We start from the raw sequence: 22742 nt of genomic DNA, 5'->3' as shown, positions 1-22742 counted from the left end.
ATGTTCAGTAAAAATAGAAAATGACTAAAAAAGGGTCAGTATTTTAACTTTTTTTTTTTTAAGTTCAGCCAGTTTGGCTTTAGTGTTGTTGAAACCCAGAATCTTTTTTGTTCCCCATTTCATCTGAACCTAATATGTAAATCTTTTAAAATGTTGCTTGCAGAGGTGACACATCCTTTAGAGAAGATTCCTACTGCAAAAAAGACAATAAGATATTTTTGCATGCACCATTTCCAAGTAGAGATGCACCAATCTGATTTACTGATAAAATGCAGATTGCATGCACCAATCTGCATTGGTGCATGCATTCTTAAGTCAGTTTTATACTTCTGGGTGTATAAAACTGACTTAAGAATAAAATCTTAGGATTACAGTTTTATCGTTATCTGCATCACTGAAAATCAATAAATACAGTAAATTTATTGATTGGGACATACTCTTTGTCCCAGAAAGTTCTTGAACACAGATATTAAGCTAAAATACGTTGAAGCGACATAAATTCTTTTGCAGTGCAGAAAGGAAAGCATGAATATCAGACTTTACATATCAGACTTTATATATGTCGTAATTATCTTCTTTAACTCAGTCACACATCTACGTTTAACGTCTTGATCTTCTCTGTGTCGGTCCAGGTTATGGCAGGTCGGGTGACGCCTACTCGGACTCTGGCCACAGCGAGATCTCGTCCCGCTCCAGCCTGGTCAGTAACTCGTCCTTCGACATGGCGCAGGAGGAGCGGAGACTGCGTCACTCTGGAGGAGCTGGCGAATCCCACATGGGGGGGCCTCGGCTGGAGAGAAGAGCCACGACCGACCCTGATCAGTACAGTCTGGGGTACGGTAACCAAACGTTTTTTTTTTTTAAACATGTCGGGAAAGTGGAAGTAAAGTCATTAATATTTTTTATGAATGTGTGTTGCAGGTCCTACTCTTCGATGCAGGACTGTCGGGGTATTTACGCCGGCTGCCCCACCGTCCTCTCCTCGCCCAGCTCAGAGGAACTGACTCAGGATCAGGGAGATCGCGTGTCTCTGGACGCTGCAGACAGCGGCCGCGGCTCCTGGACTTCCTGTTCCTCTGGCTCCCATGACAACATTCAGAACATGCAGCAGGGCCGCAGCTGGGAGCTCGGCATTGGAGGGCTGTCCTCGGCATCGGAGGCGTTGTTAGGGGGTCCGGCGGCGCTTTGGGCGGCGCAGGCCAGGGGCAGCTGGGCATCGGCCAGCTCCTCCTCATCCTCAGCCGCCTACTGGGGAGAAGAATCAGAGGGAGACACAGGGACGATCAAGAGGAGAGGAGGAAAGGACGTAAACGCAGACGCAGAGACGAGTAGCATCACATCCACCGGGTCGGAGGAGGCCAAGCAGCTCGGCCGGCCGTCTCCATCACCCATCACAGCTGGGGGTAAAGTCTTTCTTTGTGAGTGTTGGTTCTTGTCCTGTCAGTCAACCAAACTTTATCTAGAAAGCACTGCTCATCTGTTCTCAAGTTAGAGTAGTATTGTTACTTTGCAGCACAGAGGTTTGAATAAGACAAACTTGTACTGTGCAGTTTACCCAACCTGTTTCTGTTTTGACTCCTGTTGGATAAAGTTTTGCAGCTCAGAGAGTGTCCAGTCCTTTTTCTTCTTAACTGAGATGAGATTTCTGAGGTTGACTCTGTTGCAGAAGTATTTTAGCAACACTTCGCTGAGCTTTGCTTTAAAATCCTGGTCCTGAACGTTCATCTTCGCCACTGGCTCATTTCTGCTGCCAAACTGCACGATGCTATGTTCATTCTGTGCAAAAAAAAAGTTTGGCACTACAATAAATTTAATTCAGAATGGTCCTAAATAGTTATTTAAAAGTCTTAAGTTTGAGTTGGTGAAGGCTGCAGTATGTGTATGTGTTGGATGTTTTCTGGTAAACCGATGGTCAGCTCGTACTCAGAGGCATCACCATGTCGCTGCCTTTGTGTCCCCTCAGCTCGGAAGGAGGGCCGATACCGGGAGCCCCCCCCGACTCCGCCCGGCTACACCGCCCTGACCCTCTCCGACCTCGCCGAGGGACAGCACCCGCCACCGCCCGTACCCACGACGACGGTAACCCACTCGAGCCGCCGGCCACCGGACTACACCACGGCTCTGCAGCGCTCGCGGATGGTGACCCAGTCCCCCGACTCCCACCAGGCCCACCAGGCCACCAAACACCGGGGGGGCAGCCTCCACCGCACCCGCTCCCCCGCAGACGAGCAAGAACCCGACGACGAAGAGGAGGGTGAGTCCTTGTCTCCCAAACTAGTGGCTCTGAGGAAACCGTTGGCCCGGCACACGCCTGAGGCCCCCAGACCATGACGGTGTGAGGGGTCAGCAGGCAGGGCCGCCCCCCACATGGCAGGTAAACAGTTCCTCCTCACTGAGGCTGCATGTGAACAGAAACAAACACCAGGACCCTCCCCCAGCACCAGCAGAGTCCGTCCCTCTGCTTACTGTAAAGGTCACCGCAGGTCATGGAGCATGATTCCTATCGGTCACCGCTTCCCTCTCACTCTCTTCTCACACAACCACAGCTTGAGGGCAATCATCTGTTTTCACCTTTCTGAACTTTAACCAGCCTGCACCTCCAGCATGCACACCACTCCTTTGCAATAAGTGGACTTTTCTCATGATTTAGTAGAAAACTATTGATCATGTGTGTAAATATTGAGCTGCTGGAAAGAGAGAAGCTGAAAGTCTCAACAGGACAGTTACTTTACAAAAGGTTCCTGTAGTACCTGAATGCTTCCACTTGGTGGCAGTGTTGGAAACATATGGAGGAGCAAATCAGTCCTTCTGCTGTTTCATCTGCCAAAAAACGCAGAAAGTTAGCTTGATTAATTTTTCTTAATGTTATTTCAAAACATTTTTGTTCTCAGTATACAATTACAACAAAATACAAGAGAGCTAATAGTGACTCTGCCAGTAAAACATTAAAAAACAGTTTTCCAGCCAGGAGTTTGGACAGCTTTTGTCTCATCGCTGTTCTCTGACGCAGCTGTTGAGTTTCTCCCTGATTAGTTTAAGGATGACACAAATCTCCATCCGGAGATTTTCAATTAACTACTGCAGTCTTCTTGAAGACGTTTTAATTATTTATCTTCGGTAAAGGCACAGCCACAAAAATCCAGGGTGTTTTTGCAAACGTTGATATATTCATCAAAGGTTTGCATATAAATTTAACTCTAGACCAACAAAATAAAAAACGGTCAACATTCAGTTAGAAAACCTTTTTTATTAAGGAAAATGTTTGTCTGTTTCGCAGACCTCCAGAAATCTGTTCTTTTCTGGTTTGTTTTGATACAAATATTGCATATTTAATTAACTGCTGAGCAGAAAATCTGAAAAATAATTATTAAATAAATTATTTTGGGTGTTTAATTTAAAATATTTTGGCTTCCCAAGTGATTTCATGTTGCCGAGTTTAGACACTGTGAACAGTGAGGTGAAAGGCCAAATCAGATGTGCCATGCTTGGTACATGTTGCGTCGTACATTCAGAATTTAGTTAGATTATTTTCTTACCAGGTTAAACTAATTGGTATATTTTAGTTTTTCATTAATAAGCACATGCATGCTGCAGGAATAACCCTTTACGTGACACACGTTCGAATATTGATTCACATACTATATGAATATTTTACTCTATCTGAATTCAGACCTAAAGGTTTTGCTGCTAACTGTCTCTCTTTGTCTTTGTCTCCACAGAGGATGAGCAGGTGTCTGCAGTCTGAGGGGCAGCATTGGATGTTGATTTGTAGGAACTTGAAGCCCCTTGTGCCCCCCTGCCCCCTTCAGATGGGCTGGATTAAAGAGACAGACCTACAGACTCGTCAACTCGCTACGTACGTGCCTGCCTCCTCCAGTCGCTGGATTCTTCGCTCCTCGTCTCCCTCCCCTGCCTTAAAGCATCATGGGGGGTTTGATGACCCTGCATGCAAAAAATACTGTGAAGAAGAGACGGAGAGAAGGTCAAAGACAATGACAAAATGCCTGGCACTTTGGACAAATAAAATATAAAAAAAACAAAAAACAAACTGAGAGACAGAAAACAGCCGCCTGTTGACGCAGCAGAATCATGACGTGTCGAGCTTCATCTGCACTTTCTCGTTTTCTCTTTTGAAAAGGAAAACCTGAACAATTAAAGATCATCAAAACAAGACTTTTTATTAAAGACAGAGAGAAATAGTGAGCGATTTCATCATCTTCAACTTCCCTCTAGATTTCTTCCCATGTCTGATTATTTTCCTTTAAGTGATTGCACTCGAGGGGCTGAAAACAGAAACCTGGACTGAAACGACCCGTCTGTTGTTGGAGTGTTTGAACTTTAAACCCAGTATTATCTCTTGTTCACGTGTGAACGCGTGTCACTTGTTGGTTTAAATTAACAATTGAAGCTAAGAGGAGACTTGATGTGGAGAACCATCATGCAGTATACTGACATGCAACTCGTTGTACCTACAAGATACTCTTAATTCTTGCACTTTGAGCACAATTGTAATGTTTGATTTGATTTCCAGGGTAGGAGCGAAGCATTCATGTCGCAGCTCGTCTCCTCTGTGTTCCAACACAACACAGTTTTGACCTTTGGGAGATAATAGAAAAGCACACTCACTCAAAATCATGTATGATCGTCTCCCTAACGTTAAACTAAAACCAGGAATTTATGATTAAAACATAAATACCTTTCCATTTTTTTGTCTTGGTATTGAGAGATGACATAGTGCACATTTCAGGAAGCATTATCGGGTAAAGTTGGGAGAATATTTCAAAATAAAAGCATCCACTGACTCAGATTAGGCCGTTTTCCGACCTGAACACGCATCCAGTGAAAGTCCGAGCGCCTTACATTGCCACGGTTGCAGACATGTCTTTACACGGTCGTTCACAATGCAAATCAAACTGTTCCGGGATGAAATGCCTTATTTCTGATGCTCCTTTTTTTAAAACAAACAACCAGACTAAAAAGTTTGAGTTTTGTGGTGTTTTTTGTTTATTTTCTGGACGGTTTGTGGCTTCGGCCCACCGTGTGTTACCGTGTCGTAGAGGATGTGTTTCCATCTCTGCTGTTGTGCTTCTTGATTCATCCTCAGAAATACTTCCTGTCTGTTACAAACATCAGCCTCTGTATATCAAAGTTTCCTCCTTATCTGGCCGTCAGTGGAAGTGACTCAAGATTTACATTTGTTTAGTTTTTATTTTTGACTCCGGTGAAGAAGGTGACATATGAAGTATAATTATCATGTTTTTTCTTTCAAAGCTGCCAATCGCCACACTTTGAATATTGTGAAAAGAAAATGAACGTTTTGTTTCCTTCTATCACAGCGTCACACTGATCACATTGATCAGTCCTGGAAGCTACAGACTGAGTAAATAGATGAACGACTGCAGTGTTTTCCACTGTGTTCTGTGACTACACATTAAATGATTTCTTCTTTTTGTAACGGCTGCAGATTGATTGTTAATAATTTGTTTGTAACACAGTTATGCATCATTTACTTTCATTCAGCTCTGAAGATAATGTGCATATTAGCGGGTCGAGTCGTAATTTGAAAAACAAAAAGTTGCACAAAAATTGTACAAGCATAAAGATAAGTGTAGTAGGTAGAACTGCTACTGCGTTCGGTGTGTGATGTCAGTGAGGTGTGTACATTTAGCTGGTGACGAACTTCTTTTCTTCATTCTTTCTTGTACTACTTTAACCTGTATGTCTTTTAAAAAGACAGTTGGTGGAGTACGTATCAGTTGTTTTTGTATTTTTAATACAATAATTGTAAATATTGGTTATATTTTTGTTCAAATGTAAAATGTTTATGCCTCAACATCCAGTTTATATGAAGCTGGGAATCAATAAATACTGCATAAAGACCCAGTTTTAAATGCCCTGTTTCTTTTCCTCCAGGTTTTCACCCTGATAAAAACGTGTTGCTAATTTTCCATCTGACCACATTGTGTCAGAATTGAAACATTTTCTTCCCAGTTTCATTTTCTTGCTCTGTATTGTTTTGTGCAGGTCCCACATCTCCATTTCTCATTTGGCTTTTGTTATTAGCAGTTTCATTTTTAATAAAACAGAGAAGCTGCAAATCATAACAGTACAAAGCTTATTACTTCTGGGCAGCTTTTTATTACTCCTGCTGTCCTTTTACAACACCTTTCCAGATATTTTATTTTGAGAGGAAATGGAGTTAAGGAGTTAACTGAAATTACTTACAGCAACATTTTATTTCAAACCAGATTTTTTTTTCACACAATGTAAAAATAAAGTTGTTTTTAGCTCAGTTCAGATTAAAACGGTGACTGATTGAGATTTGGAGCCATTGTTGATACAAGAAAAACAAATTGGAGGAGTAAATTTCTGCCAAAAATCTCCTCCCAAAAATAACATATTTCTAAGAAAAAAACTTGGAAACTGTTTAAAATTTGTACACTTATAAGAAAAAAAAATTCAGTTTTCCACAATTAAATTTATGATACTAAAATTTGAATATACTCTGACGTAGGGTCAGAAATTTGTAAGAAAAAAAATACAATCATCTCAGAGTATTAAGACTATAAAATCAGACATTTGAGATGAAAACGCCAGTTGTCCTCTAAGCCTGAGGTGGTAAATGTAGATCTGAACGGTTTCAGAACATCTCTGGTCCAGACTTGATGCAGCCATGATGCCGTTTCTTCCTCTCGGTCTGAGGTGAGTATATTTCTGGATCCCATCGAGGCGTCCATGGTGAGTTCAATGTCGTTCTGATGCAGGAAAAGAGCCCAGATTTACCTCAATCATTGTGGAAAGTAACCGGATGTGCATCTCTATATTTACCACTTCAGCCTTGGAGGGCTTCTGTCACTTTTTATAGCAAATGTCTGACTTAATTATCTCATTTTTACTTATACAATTCTGACTTTATGATATCTGAAAATATCTATTTGAATGGAAATTTATGCTTTTAGTCATGGAAATTGACATTTTCCATGATGATGAAAACTTAGAAATGTTTCTTGTAAAAATGTGATATCAATCTTAAAATGTCTTAGTTCCTCTGCAGTCAATTATTTGCTTGACACTCAGAGTTTTATAGAATTATGTGCTAAATTGTATTCTTACAATCATTTTCCATTTGCTTCCAAGCTTTAACATCCTAACTTGACTCCAGATGCTTCTTCAATATTTCTTCATTATATCCCCTCCTCATGATGCTGCCAACACCGTACTTTAGATGTGATGCTGTTCACAGACTTGTACGTTTCCTCCTTTCTCCACCTAATGCAGCAAAGGTTTTTGTAACCAAACACTTACCGAGCACATGGCATGTCTATAAAAATCATGCTATTTGTCCATTTGTAAACTGCAACCTGGCTTTTTATTTGTCCTTTAATGGTTTCCTCCTCGCTGAGTGGCCTTTCAGCTCCTGTTGGCACCAGGATCATTGCAGCCATTTCCAGATGTCAGTTTAAAGGGTCGTTGGCCAGCAGCAGCTCATTTGGATTCTAAAAGACAAGAGGCCCTGAAACAGCTCTTTCTGAAAGGAGCTAAAAAAAATAGCCAGAACTGAACAGACTAGGCTGCACAGTGGCGCAGTTGGTAGAGCTGTTGCCTTGCAGCAAGAAGGTTCTGGGTTCAATTCCCGGCCCTGGTCTTTCTGCATGGAGTTTGCATGTTCTCCCTGTGCATGCGTGGGTTTTCTCCGGGTACTCCGGCTTCCTCCCACAGTCCAAAAACATGACTGTTAGGTTAATTGGCCTCTCCAGGTTGCCCCTAGGTGTGCGCGTGTGTGTGCATGGTTGTTTGTCCTGTGTGTCTCTGTGTTGCCCTGCGACAGACTGGCGACCTGTCCAGGGTGTATCCCGCCTCTCGCCCGGCACGCCAGCTGGAGATAGGCACCAGCAACTCTCCCGGCCCCACTAAGGGACAAGCGTGCAGGAAAATGGATGAACAGACTAAAATCATATGTTTTGTATGGACTATAGATCCAAGAAAGCATGTCAGATGTTCCTCTGTTTTAACCACCAGAGGGCACTGTTTCCCTAAATGTCATATTTTCAAAATGTTCAGGATGTCCAATATATGTGATTAATTCCCATTCTTTGATGAAGCTGGTGGTAGTCGTAAAGGCTCTCCCCCTCTATCAGCTGAGCTGACGTTCCCTCCGCTGCAGCTCGGCGCCTCGGCTTCTTGTTTATCGGCGCTGGCTCAGATGGTGGAGATGCCCTGCTCTGCAACGGTTTGACATTCTGACTGCAGCTGGTCGACACCATATCACAGCTCGACATTTCCAGTCCTCATGAATAATGCAATCCCATCGTGTTGTTTCCCGTTAACGCTGAGCCCAGGGCCCCAATTTGTCACACTCGCTGAAAAAAATAAATAAAATAAAATAAAATAACACACAACCCAGCTGCGAAATGAGGGGAAAAAGCTCAACCCTTTAAATAAGGGTAGAATATCAACTTTACTCACTATTTTAGGACTTCACCGAAACTTTGCAACTATGATGCAGTTTAACCGGCCTTCTAGAGGCATTCATGCTCAACATTACAACCGTTATTGTTTTTATGGGGATTTTATGAGACACACCAACACAAAGCAGTGCATTTGTATTCCGACCTCTTTTCTCTGAAACCCTGAAATGAAATTTGGTGCAACCAACTGCTTTCAGAAATCACCTAATCAGTAAACAGTCACCAGCTGATCTCTGTTTGAGCAGAGTTAGGTTCTAACATCTGTTGACTGGACAAACCTGGCCAGAAGAAAAGTCAACAATGAAACAGGAAAGATCATCACAGTGGATAGGAAGATGGATGGAGCTAAATATAGAATAATCCTGGAAGAAAACCTGTTGGAGGCTGCAGAAGGGTTGAGGTGGATGTTCACCCTAAACATCCAGCCAGAGATGCAAGAAAATTGCTTGGATCAATACAGAATTATGTGTTAGATTGGCCTAGTCAAAGTCCAGACGTAAATTCAATCGAGAATTTGAAACTGGTGTCGCAAACTAAAATATGTACTTGCTGTAAAGGCAATGAAATATGATTCTACAAAGTTCAACCCACCGATGAGTGGAATAAAAAAAACATGCAACATATTTAAATTCTGAATTATTTCTGAAACAATGCAGCATTTTTCTGTCATTATGAGCTACTTGGTCTCTCCAGGTTTTAATAATGTGTTGGACAGTTTTTAACCCAATTCCAGTATTTTCTTGAATCTCCTCAGATATTTTCTCTGCTTGCTGATTTGATTGTTCTGAAGCATTTTATCCTCGTGGTTGTTTAAGAAATAAGAATCTATTCATTCCATCAGCTGGAGTTAAATAACATGTCACAAGCTGGAACTATAGGAAGCTCAGACTTATTCAGTTACATTCAGTTAATGACTCTTTTTTTGTCCAAGTAGAGCATAAAGGATGAAAAAAAGAGGTTTAAGAATGTTATCAAGTAATTTTTTGTGATTTTATTTTTTCTCGGCTGATCCATTCTTAAGATGTTTTCATCTTTTATACTTTGGGAGAAAGAAATGTACCAATTTTGTCCAGATCCAGTTTATTCATTTCTAGTCTGCAGGTAACAGCTGGTTATTTGTATTTTCCAGGAAAGAAGTTTATTTCATTACAATAAATGCCTGCAAGGCTCGAAAATGACGCATCCTGGCAAAAATAGCTTCTTCTTTTTTTTTCCTTCCTCCAAACAAACACATCCAAAGCTTTGACAAATCATGCTTTCACTGTGATAAAGTATCTGAAGGGAGGAAAAAAATGACTCTCCCTGCAGCCGCCTGCTGTGGAAAGATAACTGTGACTGACGTGAGACTGCATGTGGAACTGCAACAACGGAAAACACACCCGCCATCAAGTTTAGGAGGAAACACTGCAGCAGTCAGCGTCCAACACTACGCCGCCACCTGTCAGAGGTGGGAGGTTTATCACTCATCCGACTGTGCTTTGTTCCCACTGACACCAGGGGGCACTGTTTACCACAAAATGCTGCCAGGTGGACCTGTCCACTCTTTCCCTGGGCAGCGGACCTTATCGAGGGGTAGCAGGCGGCCAAACGGCCTGTGTAGATAGCCAGCTGGTTATTTGTGTGAAGCCCGGGCCCAGAGTTGTCCACCATGTTCAATCGCAGCAGCTGCAGGTCATATTATGGGGCTGCCTGGGCTCCTTTCATGGTAAATTGGATGAAGGCGGTTGCAGTGAGGGCCGAGGGGAGTGGAGATGTCACCACCTGCACAGAGTTTGTCTGGACTCGGCGGGTCTGAACAGAACCTGAAAGACAATTCAGTTTAAGGCTGTCAGAGTCAGAGAATTGAGAAAGAGGAAGATTAATAAAAGCTGCTCTGGCCAGATGCCTTCCTGTCCAACTGTCTGTGATAAATCCACGGGAGGTCAGAATGAGGGTGAAAACATGCTCACTATGTTTAAAAATTTGTTTTGATTAGAAAAATATTTGTAAAAGTGCCCATGCTGCTTTTATCACACCCATCTTCACAGGTAGGGGAATGTAATTTAATATCAGCATGAGTTATTTTTAATTACCGCTGGTGTTTACTCTGGGCTTTAATTTCAGATTATTCTGAAGCATGCTGTTAATCCAAAGCTATTTGTTTACTTGTTTATTCATTAGTTTCCACCAAAGTACTTACTAATCTTCCTGGGCTCCAGTTGATGAAATACCAAAAATCCATCCAAAATAAGAAATAATTTTAGCATTAACCTAAGATTAGTCAAATTTTACAAATTACATACATGGAACTGGAATTAACAAATGCAATTTCAATGCTCTTTTAAAAGTAAGTGAACTTTTTAAATCTGACGTTTTGGGTAATTTATTCCATTCCTGAATTGTTCTGTGGAGAACAGATTTTTGTGACAAGTTTGTCTTTGTACAGTTCACTAATTTAGTCTCACAAGAGTTTCTGGTAAAATGATTATTAATTGATTCAAGGCTCCCTGTTAATATTACTTTGTAATAAAAATGAATAAATCATACAGGAACCACAATAAAGTGTGCTGCATTTCAGAACAGACAACACTAAGCAAGCAGCCTTATTATGGACGACCTGCAACCTTGACAAATCTGAACTTGCATCAAATGTATGCAGTTATTTGGTTTTGCCTTGAAATTGGCCGGTTCAGTTTACTTTCCACTATCTACATTTAACAGTGTTTTTAGATAATCAGCTCCAAACCAGGTGGGTGTTTTCTTATCGAACATCAGTCACATTTCATCTGCTGTGAAATGAAATATGATTCATGTTTTCTTGTTATGTGCTGCTGGTGCTGCTCTTCCCTCTGCTTTGCCTCTTTGGCTCTTGAATTTTCCTTTTTGTGGAAGATGAGACGATAGTGAGACCCGCCTCTGACAGAGAACCTGCACATGGTCAGCGATAAGAAGAGGGAGACGCCCAATAAACCGTCTGCTCTGCTTTAATCTAATCTATCTATCTATCTATCTATCTATCTATCTATCTATCTATCTATCTATCTATCTATCTATCTATCTATCTATCTATCTATCTATCTATCTATCTATCTATCTATCTATCTATCTATCTATCTATCTATCTATCTATCTATCTATCTATCTATCTACGTCCGTCTCTATGTATCTACTCTGATTAATCCCATAAATAAATATCTTTCTTCGCTCTCTGTTCTCTCTGAACGACTCACTGGAACCCGCCAGCCGATGCACTTCTGTCCTGTTTCTTTTATCATTCATGGTGTTTGCAGAAGAAAATCACTGAGGAGGAAAACATCCTCTCGCTTTCTGCCGTGGAATGGAATAAAGGTCTGGAATTACAGAGGACAGCGCTCACATCCAGAACTTCAATGTTCAGCCACACAGTTTTGGCTCAGAAGAAGCAACATGTTGGATTTAAAACTGTTTTTAAACCGTTTTAAAGATGCCTTAAAGTGAAGAGAAAATAAACAACAGCCTAAACAATTCCTTTAGAATGAAACTGAAGCTAATTTATGCTTAAATTGATCCTCTGAACATCTTACTGATGGTCCATGGTTTTCTTTTGTCCCTGGGGTAAATATACCAAGACACAGAGAACAGTTTCTGTTAGCCACTGGACTGAACTCAGTAAAGTGAGAAACACTTGTAAGGGTCACCCACTGTTCAGTATGGTGGAGGCCCCGTGATGCTGTGGGACTTTTTCCCTTCAACACACAGATGTAAGAGTGCATCTGAAATCAACTTCCAAACAAATTCAAAGTGGTGTCTTCTTATGGAAAATGAAATTTAGTACGATGTTTGTAAGAGCTACTGAAACAATGTTTATGGACGTCGTCATCATGCAATTCTGACTTCTAAACAAGAAACATTGTTACCTCGACAAATCCAGCTTGGAGTTCAAACTTCCCAGGTAACTTGAATGCAGCATCAGCTCTGAGTCGCTCCTTTCACAGCTGCTCTGCCTTCCCTGATTCTGCTCTGCTCCTCTGGTTTCCAACTCATCATGTTTTTACTGTAAGCTCTGAATTTCACTCCCATCAGTTTCTTCATTTAGCTCCTTTATCAAACCTCATGACATCACAGGGGGTCTATATTGGTTTATCTTAAGCACTTTAAAGAAATATCTTCATTTATCAATTAGTGTGTTTTTCAGCACATCTGACCTTTTTGCATTTGAAAGAATTGCAAATGTTTATCAACAGGAGGAGAGCAACAATCTTTTTTTACTGAGATTTAATTACAATTAAATGAGTATTTTCTCAGTTTTTACCTTGTTTTGTGCTCTGGATGTCGTTCATGACCTCCTCAGTGTGCGACGTGGCATCCAGAGCCTGAGCACGTTCATTAACTGCTAAACGCCTTTTAACCTGACGGGTTTATTCTAATAAATGAAAGTGTGTCCAGTAGATTTGTTGAAGAAATCCCTACAGGGGGTCAAATGTTGGCATTTTGAGCGAAACAACTCATAAACGCTCTACTTTTAGTTTCTATCCAGGTCAATTTTAATTTGTTTTCTTGATCCCAGTTGGTAATTAGTTGTATATTCTGTCCTTAAAATCCCTAGTTTATCACTAGAAACCTGTCTTACGGCTGTGGTCAAAAGTGAGCATGCAGGTAGAAATGTCAAATTAGTTGTAGGATTTTAATAGTTTGTATTTTTAAATATTTCTTCTTCTAGGATTTTCTTGGTTTGACACAGAGCGGAATGAAGACGAATCACAGCAGCTGAAAATGTAATGTTCAATCTCAGTGCAATTTTGGTCCTCGATCGAACCGAGTCTAGCGGACTATCAGCTGTGAAAACATCCTAAATACATTTTCATGAGGCTGTAAGTCAGTAATTTTGACACTTTGACCGAGACAGAATTCACAGGAGATTTTTTTTAAAGATCAAAAATACATGCTGGCGATGGATGATGTGAACTGAACTCCTGAAAACGTAAACAATAAACTGAATGACTTAAAGGCTTGTAAACAGGAAGGAAAGTCAGTTCTTATCAGCGGCCCTTCATCGTTTTCAACACACATCAGCATAAAGCCTCACTCCTCGGTTAAAGAGTGTAAACACATGACATTACATTCTGTGTAATGGACTACGTGTAGGAAGCATGAAAGTCAATAAATGACTCATTTCCTTATGTGTTCTCACACGCTGCGTTCCCCTCCTTTCATCAACCCCAGAGGATCCCGTTTGATTTCTGTCCAAGCTGTAAATATAGCTGAGGGCCACGCTTTGAGATGCCCTGAATTCAAATGGATCGTTTAAGGGAACAACCACCCATGGATTCACTTACAAACCTGACTCACAATAAGCTCGTTGGCATGCAGAGCGAGGGGGCTGGCCCTTCATCTCAATGTCCTGAATGGGCCGAGTTTTATTAAAAGGTTTCAACCTACTGAGGGGGCAATTTTTAACAACAGAAAAATAGTGTAATAGGCCCATTAACAGGTGACACGCCTTGATTTACGACCGCACAGGCAGTCTGCTGATTTATTGGAATTTTAAATGTGTTTTGTATGAATAATACAGCGCCGGCCGGGGACTGTTGCTGAAAATGTCAAAAGTGAAACTGTTAATGCCGCAATATCCAATTTCTCCGTGGGGATCATTAAACTTCCATTAATCTTCTCTTTCAATGTTGCCGCAGCGTAAGCAAAGATTCGTAATTTATTAATATCCTGAAAGATAATCCGGCGTGACATTTACAGCAGGCGCCTGTTTTACAGATGATGGCAAATGGAGAAAAGTTTGCAGTTTGGAGCTGATTTAGCCACATCAGACTCTTCAGAAGAGTTGGGGGGGAAAAACCCGACACGTTGAATTATTTCCTGTTTGGTATCATCTGAGGGAGCATTTCAGATTCAATGTAATGTCAAACTGAAAGATAAATATCAAATGAGCCGTAGGAAAGTATTTGCTCAATAATTTAAAATTACACGTGAGTTTACGTAAATATCATGGAATATCTTTTCAAGTTTTGATTGATGTTATTTTGAGGATTTTGGTCGACGTTAAATGTTTCTCCTACAGCTTCTAAGAAAATGAGAAATAGAAAGGATTTCATTACAGCAGGTTGGGAATGGTTGAATAGTTATGTAGAGGACTCATGACAAGCTGACAGAGTGCTGCATCCAGCATGCTTATGGAAAGTTGAGTAGAAGGAAAAAGTATGGCAGAAGATGTATAAAAGCAGCTGCTGGCAAGTTTGGGGAGATGAAACAGGGTTTCATTTTTCAGCCATGTTTTCACCATGTCACAAATTAAAAATAAATACTGTGACATGGTCACAAATATTTAGCTTGAAATTAAATATTTAACTTGCTTTCATAAGCTAGTTTTAGTTACCAAGTTAAATATTTAACATCAAAATAAATATGTTGTTTGAAGTTAAATATTTACATTGTTATCTAAATATTTAGTTAACCAAGAAAACATTTAGTTTCAAAATAAATATTTAGTTGACTTCCTAAATGTTTGGGTACCAATCCAAGTATTCTGTTTGAGGCTAAACATTTAGCTCCGAGCTAAATATTTAGTTAATATGCAGGTTCATGTGCCGATAACCAGAGGACATTACTAGCTAAATATTGTGATGTATTACTAATATATAGTCTCCTAATGGCTGAACATTTAGCTAGTTCAGATCTAAATAGTTAGTTTTGAGATAGTTAGCTTGCTCACTAAATATTTATGCACTAATTAAATATATATATTATATTAAATATAGTTTGAAACTGTGACATTTCCCTATAAATAACAACCATATCTTTCCTCTTATGACAGGCTAAATGACACAAATTACTGCTGTTAATTTTTGACTTCACAGACAGACACTCCATACACTGGACCAGGATTCAAAGTATCCTGAAATGTTCCTGAAAGAAACTAGTAGTTTCCCAAACGGACGATTGGAGAACCAGGTGTGTGATTGGTGTCAGGTCTGAGCTCCGGCCTCCAGCAACACATTCAGTCCAGGTTTCAAGGTGCTCGTTTGAAAATAAAAAGTCAAATTCTCGTTGATGCAAAAGTGAGTGTGTTGAACTGCAGGAACCGAACTCGCTGTCTTTAACTCCCGTCTTCACAGATCCTCCAATCAACATGACGCAGGAGTCAAAACACCCGACTGGTTCTGTCTAACTGTGTGAAGAATGACCTCCTCTGTTTGTCTACAAGCTATTTTCTTGACCTAAAATGGAAAATGTCAAAAGGTCAAGGAAAAACTGGAGGAAGAAATGACGAGGACTTAACTGCACCACAAAGAAAATCCTGCTGCTCTGCAGTGGTAATGCCTCTGTTGGTGAGAAACGTTTCTAAAAATGAGCAACAGAAGAAAAAATGTAATATTAGTTTCTAACGTTTGTACTTTTTCATTTCACGCTGGCAGCATGAACTGTGCAATCAAGTGAAAGTATGACTTCATTACCTGGCTGATAAAAGGTAAAGATAAAGGAAATAATAAGTATACTGGAGCAATATGCAACGTTTTATAGACGCCCACCTTTCTGGGCTTCTGACGGGTTAAATGAAAAACGGTTGGTGGAATAAAAATCCTGCAGCTCTGCTGTTTTAAGGCAGAGTATCCCATCCTAAAGGAGTTACTAATCTTACTTTGGATGCGTTTAGAGTATTTATAGTCCTGTGACGGGTTCAAGTCCCTCTACTGGAATTCCTCCAAAACAAAGACAATAACTCAGACCCACATGAAGTTCACTTTACTCAAACTCCACTCCGTTTGAAAATATGGTTCGTTTGAGGAAGTGTGAATGTGTAGTCAAACTCTGATGTGAACCAAAATGCATTATTGAACGCCAAGCAGACTGGAGAACGCTTCAAAAGCAGGAAGAGAACAATACCAAAGGGCATTCTGGGTAAATACAACCAAAACAAACGCACAAGGCTAGCGTTAGTGGGAGAAATGGCTTGTGGTCTTTTACCAAAGACAAAAGAGAAATCCTGTGATCTGAACCTACAAAACCATCATTAACATTGATTATGATGTTTTTGTAAACAAAATTGCTTTCCAAAATATATTAATAATCAGAATGGAAATGATCAAGTTCATTTGATTTAATCACACAATTAATTGATCAGTTACTTACTGCGACAGACTTGCACACTGTCACATATGAGAACAATTTATAGAGACTAATTAAGCTGCCAGAAATCTCTTTGGGCTGTGGGAGGAAGTCGGGGTACCCAGAGAGAACCCACGTATGAAGAGGAATAGCAAACTATGCAGAGACCCCGGGCTGGGATTCCATCGCTTTTTCCATGCATGAGTACTGTCACATTTTTCTAAATGTAACTGTACTCATGCATGGAAAAGAGATTAGTCTCTGTAAATTGTATTTTAAGTATAAGTGTGTGGAACAGATTATGTTGGTCTGTCACATAAAATCCCAATAAAAAATATATAAATTAAATTGTAACAAAGTAGCAGGGGGTGAATATTTGCGTGAGTCACTGCATACTGCCCGACTGCACAGGTGACCATCTGCATTAAGTCCACGCAACACCCTCCTGTCACCAAATGACTTTCTTTTGATACAAAAAAGGAGTAATTTATAATCAATAGATGTCAATACCTGCCAGAGTTTGATTAATCACAGCCTTCAGGGCATTAGTGGACGCCTCACCGGGAATTCTCCGTTCCTGCTGATTCCAGAGACTCTGTATTTTCCAGCTGCTGTGACAAGCCTGGAAACAATGAGCTGACATTCACCTCCCTAATTGGCTATTAGGCCTAACAGGGTTTGAAGGGCTGAAAACAGTTCATCCTCTCACATCACGTCCGACCTCTGATAGCTCGGCTCATCGCCACACTCCCTGGCCGCTTCACTCACGCTGAGGAATAATTGGATAGTAAGTGGGGAAAACCTGTCAAATCCTGGGTGTGTTTACCTCTTTCTGTGTATCTGCAGCCGGACGAAGTGTTTGATTCATTCACTACCTGATAGAAAAAAGAATCAACAGACAATAAATTATCTGCTGCTTTTTTCTTTCTGTTTCGTGTTTTGAAACTAAATCTCTCTAAGTAATTAACTTTGACCACACTGATGGATAAATGAAGATAATTATTAGTTTGCTATGTTGTCAAATTCCTCTGTCAAAATATTTACCCAGGCTAAAAGTGATAATTATTAATAATCTGACAATATTATGTTGCTAAAATCTTCATACTCCTCAAACCTTAAGATTTTACCACTAATGCTACCACTTGTTCTCTCCTGTCTTTTTTATTTTGCCCCTGTACGTTTTTTTATTTGAGCAATCTGGGGCGGGGGGAACCATTCTTAAAAATGTCTACCTGAAAAATTCTTAAGTCAATCACTAAAACTTCAACACAGATATCAAATTTTATTCAAATGAAAGTTTACAAAACACCCAAGTCAGTTTGTGCTTTAGGTTTTGGTCATAGAATCAAGGAGAAGCTAAGTGTGCGAAGCGTTTCAAAGTTAGCTGAGGAACTAATGGAAAAATTAGCTCCATTATTGGCGTATTGGTGGAAATGTGCCCAGCACTGTTAGTTAAAAATGGGAGGATGGATGGCTCTAAATGTTTCGTTTTGAGTCAATTTTGGGTTTTTGGTTTTTACTCTTTAGTCTTTTTTTAAATGTGATATTTTCCCAACCCAGTTTCTCTCGGTGTACTCATTCTGTATTTATTCATTCTTGTCAGATTTTGACTTGTAACACGTTTTGAAAGCTGTGTATTTTCCCCCCCTTCTTCTTCACAGTTAGGATGAACTTTGAGTAGGACTACCACATAACATTTCAACAAAATCCAGTCATGTTTGTTGTTGTAAAGACAGTACATAAAAAACGATGATGAAGTATGGACATTTTTCACAGATGCTGCATCTGATGTGGTTCTGTGTGATTTTAGGGTTAGTTGTTGTTGCTGTCAAGTCAAATTCACTTTAAACAAGCAAGATTTTCTCTCCTGCTTCTCAGACAGCAAAGGTCACAAAGGCACATCAAAGCTGGAGAAAATCAAACACAAGATAGGTGTTGATGGAAGCGGAGTACACCAGTGTTTTCATGGTCGAATTCACTGAAAGCTCGTATCTAAAATGTAGGACCTGATGCACACAAGGCCCCCGGTTCAGGCTGGACAGAATGTAAACTCCCAGGTCCGAACATCAGTCAGCTCTTTCATGTCTGCCGGTGCTGAGCGGAGAAGTTCGGCCCTCGCTCGGGGACGCACCAGGAGCTGGGCTGTCACTGCTTCTTAAAACAACCGACCACATTAATCTGAGGCTCATTCTGCACAACATAAAGCATTAGTTCTGCTACTGTTTCTGTTTCCTTCCACGGAAACCAAAAATGACTGCAGCCAGGTTTAATTACAGGCTTATTAAGTGAGTGGTCCTTTGAGGAGGAAAGTTGTGGGCTGGGGACAAACAGATGTTCCAGCTAATGAGTAAAATTATGAATCACTTTACATGCTGCAAAATAAACTAACCATAGATAATTCTGGTTCCTAAGCACATCTGACTCTCTGAAGCCATGGTTTGAAACTTCTCCAGTTCGATTCTCTGCAGATTATCTTTAAGACGGTGACTGAAGCAGAACTGAGCCAAGGTTGAGTTTTATTCTCACAAAGATTTAATCTCATTTTTAAGGCTTTGCATAATCCATACTCAACAAGTAATAATTAAACGATAAGGTGGACTGCCTCCACATCTAATTGTCATCATGCAAAAATTTCATACTTCAGAAGGTTCTTGTATAGAAGTTCAATATTTCATCATTAACAGTAAAGTGCTGACAGAGCACTCTGAATATAATACAGGTTTTAAGTTTCTACAATGCAGAGAAGGGTTGTGACTCATTGCTCTGGAGATGAAAGTAAGCATGAACAAAAGGTCATGGGAGTGCAGCTGCTTTGGTGCACTGAGCTGTGGGAATATGTTTGAAGATGCATACCTGTAAATCTGAAGTCATGCTCTGCTGAGCATCTCACTCTATCTGCTGGAAACTTAACAAAATAAACCCCTGAGCTTCGGTATGTCGATACATGTTCCTGTGCTGCAGTCACCTTTGTATTCCCAAGTCCTACTGACCACTCTGCAACCTCTCAAAAGATTTGAAAACCTTTGGATATTTGACATAATTTGCCAAAAGAACCATTTAACTCGACTGGTGTTGTCTAACGCAGCTTTGAGTGAGATTCGGCCCGCTGCTGTGCTGGGGAGGCGGCAGCGCAGCGGGGGCGGCAGCATGGATCAACAACAAGCTGGACAGCCTGAAGGCATCAACAAACGGGAGGATGAGGAATAGACATCTTGAGCAACATGTCCCACCTCCTCTGTGGTGGGCTGAGAGCTGCAGACCATCTCCAGCCTCTGCTGCAGCATCGCAGGACGGCGTGCTGCAGTTCAGGTTGCGTAATGGTGAAATCATTCTCTCTTGAGCCAAAGCTGCAGCGTGTATTAAATATCATGTTTGATCCAGAGTTTTTAACTTCTATTCAGCCATCCATCCTTTGATCTTCTATCCTGTGTCACATTTGAGAGGAGAAGTGTGGCCTGGACAGGTCACAGGTCTGTCACCACGGTAACAGAGACAACATTTCAATGTGCATGACAGCATGGTGAGAGCATGCAAACCCTGGGCAACCAGAGGAGCAAGTCATGTGACAACGTATCCATAGACAACAAAGGTCAGTTTATTGAACACATTTAATATGAGAAATGATGAAAACCAGCAAACAAAGCAAGATAACACTTTACAGCAGTAAAATCCATAAAATAAGAGAAATGTATTTAAAAAATGAGGAAAATAAATACAATTGAGGGTTGCAGATCCACATTGTGTATGTACACATTTCACAGAGTCCTTAATGACTTTAAACCATGTTTTTAATGCAAAGACAGCATGAAATCCTGGTTTTAGCACTTCATCTACCTTTTTTTTTATCTGATAAATGTTTCTGACACTTCTATGGTCTATTATTGAATGGATAAATAATGCAATCACCTTTTTGTCTTTTGTCAATCGATCATGTAACACAAAGTAAAAAATAAAACTAAGTTGATTCTATGATCTCTATTTGTTTAACCCATAAAGACAATGTATGCATTTCTGTTTTTAGAAACTGAATGAGAAATATTTTCAGCATGAAAAAAATTGCATTTGTTGGTTTACCATTTTAAGTCACAGGAGCAACTATGTACATTGCTCCTATGAAGGGAGGCAGTTTCTAGTACTAGTAATTTGTTACATTTACTGTTATATTTGAGTAACATTTAGTGAAAAATGTAGTTTTAGGAGAACTTTGACTGCAGCTTACTTTTTACTTATACTTCAATGAATATTAATTTGTGATTATGGTAATTATGTTATTTATTAGCATAGTTTTTGTTTTGTACTGAAGCAGAATTTTTTTCGTTTTTAAATCTAAAACAGTTTTAACCAAAATTTTCCCAGAGGTCAGTTTTTCTATTATATTGTCCTATCTTATTTAGTAACCTTAGATAAATGTTCACCTTATTTAAATAAAAAAGGAAGTCCAGTTAAAACAGATCATATTTTTTTCAGTTTTGCTGATTTTAACTAGCAGCAGCTGTAGCTGCAGTGTCTGACCTGCTCTCCTCTCCAAACACTCGCACTCTGCAGTTTGTGACTCAAACGTCATCTGCTTAACCTGGAACTTTTGAAGCTCACTTTTAATAACAAAAGTGCTTTGATCACTTAACAAGCTGGACCATTCTTTAAGAATCGGCTGTGTCAAAGGATCAGTGAAGGAGTCTATTTATTGAGTCAAAGGCCCTCTTTCAAGCTGAAGTTTTCTGCCCTTCTGTCTGCACCTTTTAATCAAGACTTCACTCCAGAGACGCCTCGTCTTCTCTTCAAAAAGCCAAGTAAGGCTTTACTTAAGCGCTTTAATGCTTTCTGTATTTGTGTGCATGCTGCTGCCGTCTTGTTGATCATTAGAGATGCTGTTTGTCTCTTGGATGCTAATTTCTGCTTGGATGCTGCTGCTTTTTGTGGTTTCATATTAATATTAACTATGCATGAATCTACATTGCTGGTGGTTATTGCTTATTGGTGTTTTGCAGGTATATCATAAAGCTGTGTTTGTTTCTGAGAGAACACATAGGAATATAATGCTGTGGGTATTTCTGCTTTTGCAATCTTCTCTTAAATTAGAGCCTCTGGTTTGTTGGGCTGTTTCATTGTGAGTTTAGATCTCTGAGGTTATTATTGTGCTGCATATTGGATGTAAACATGCATTGTCTCCTACACAAAGCAATGCATGTGCAATTATTAGTATTTTTTTTAGATATTACTTTCCTGGGAGTCCTCTGGTGCACAAGACTGGTGTTCATGTTTGGATTTTTACCACCCAGTTTATATTACAGTTGGAAAAATACCTCAAAGCAATATGACAGCTAGCTGTACCGTTCTGCATATCATAATTGAATCTAAAATGGAAAGCTGCTGATGTTTCCTCACTGCTTTTTACCAAGAAACCAAACTACCACATTCTGCTGACCATCTTCCTGTAATCTTCCATATCATTCATGTGAGGGTTGTTTTTCTGCTGTGTTTTTTGGTTCCTGGGGAAATCTATAATTATTCAGTGCGTGTGTTTTCCTGCTGCATTTTAGGTGGATTGCTACATTTAGATTGGTTGAAACAATTCTACTGGGGAATGTTGGGAAGCCGCTGCATGTTTGGTTGTTTTTTGTGGGATGTGCAGCTTTTAAAAATCTTTTTCTTTTTTGTTCATTTTGTTTCATCTACTAAATCATTTCAAAATAAAAGTTGGGTGCAAGTAGATGTCCATTCTAAAATGCTTCAACTCAATAGTTGCTTTTAGAGAAACAAACACAGAATACAACTTTGAATAAAATGTCCATGAAGTTTCAAGTGTGTCTGTGCATTTCTGAGGTTATTCATATGTAAAATCTGCTTGAGTTTTGGCCAGAACCAAAAAAACACATTTAGCTAAAGAACACAGTTTGAACCAAAATGTTTCATGCAGTAACATTACTTTTGCTTGAACCCAGCCTTCTTGGTTTCATTCAGTGGAGTCTGGTTGGTATCTTGACTTTTCCATTTGCTTCCCAGAGAGCCTGCATATTTCCTCACAGTCTGCCGAATCGTTGAACCATTCCCTTTGATCAGAATATGCTGTTAGATCTGTCTGCTGTTGTAATCGAACTGAAGACCACTCACTGGCAGAATGGTTTGTAGAACTGTAAAGCCTGAATATGCAGATTAAAAGCGATCCTCTCTGGGTTGCTCTTTAAATTAGGTGTTATG

The 22742-nt window shown here is 40.1% G+C and overlaps 1 protein-coding gene and 1 long non-coding RNA gene across 16 annotated transcripts in view; both read left to right on the top strand.

The window, feature by feature from the left end:
• The window catches only part of rapgef2b (Rap guanine nucleotide exchange factor 2b), a 100145-nt gene extending 94266 nt beyond the window's left edge, over positions 1 to 5879 (top strand). For 11 of the 15 annotated variants that reach the window (XM_081611892.1, XM_081611886.1, XM_081611885.1 and 8 more), the window contains 4 exons: positions 633 to 834; positions 922 to 1418; positions 1964 to 2374; positions 3720 to 5879. In XM_081611892.1, coding sequence (XP_081468018.1) covers positions 633 to 834; positions 922 to 1418; positions 1964 to 2331 — 1067 coding nt within the window. In that variant the 3' untranslated portion in view covers positions 2332 to 2374; positions 3720 to 5879. The remainder of the gene's footprint in view (positions 1 to 632; positions 835 to 921; positions 1419 to 1963; positions 2375 to 3719) is intronic. The other 4 variants (XM_081611889.1, XM_081611887.1, XM_081611890.1 and 1 more) reach the window with 2 other exon arrangements.
• A 15087-nt stretch (positions 5880 to 20966) lies between these two features.
• Positions 20967 to 22742, top strand: part of LOC145553019 (uncharacterized) — an 87606-nt gene continuing 85830 nt past the window's right edge. Inside the window, exon 1 of the long non-coding RNA XR_014089192.1 lies at positions 20967 to 21334. This is a non-coding gene — a long non-coding RNA (uncharacterized LOC145553019). The remainder of the gene's footprint in view (positions 21335 to 22742) is intronic.

The sequence above is a fragment of the Poecilia reticulata genome, chromosome 10, assembly GCF_904066995.2.
Source record: "Poecilia reticulata chromosome 10, P_reticulata-male-v2, whole genome shotgun sequence".
NCBI lineage: Eukaryota > Metazoa > Chordata > Actinopteri > Cyprinodontiformes > Poeciliidae > Poecilia > Poecilia reticulata.
The sequence above is the reverse complement of the archived record's forward strand: the minus strand, read 5'-3'. Positions and strand labels throughout refer to the sequence as shown.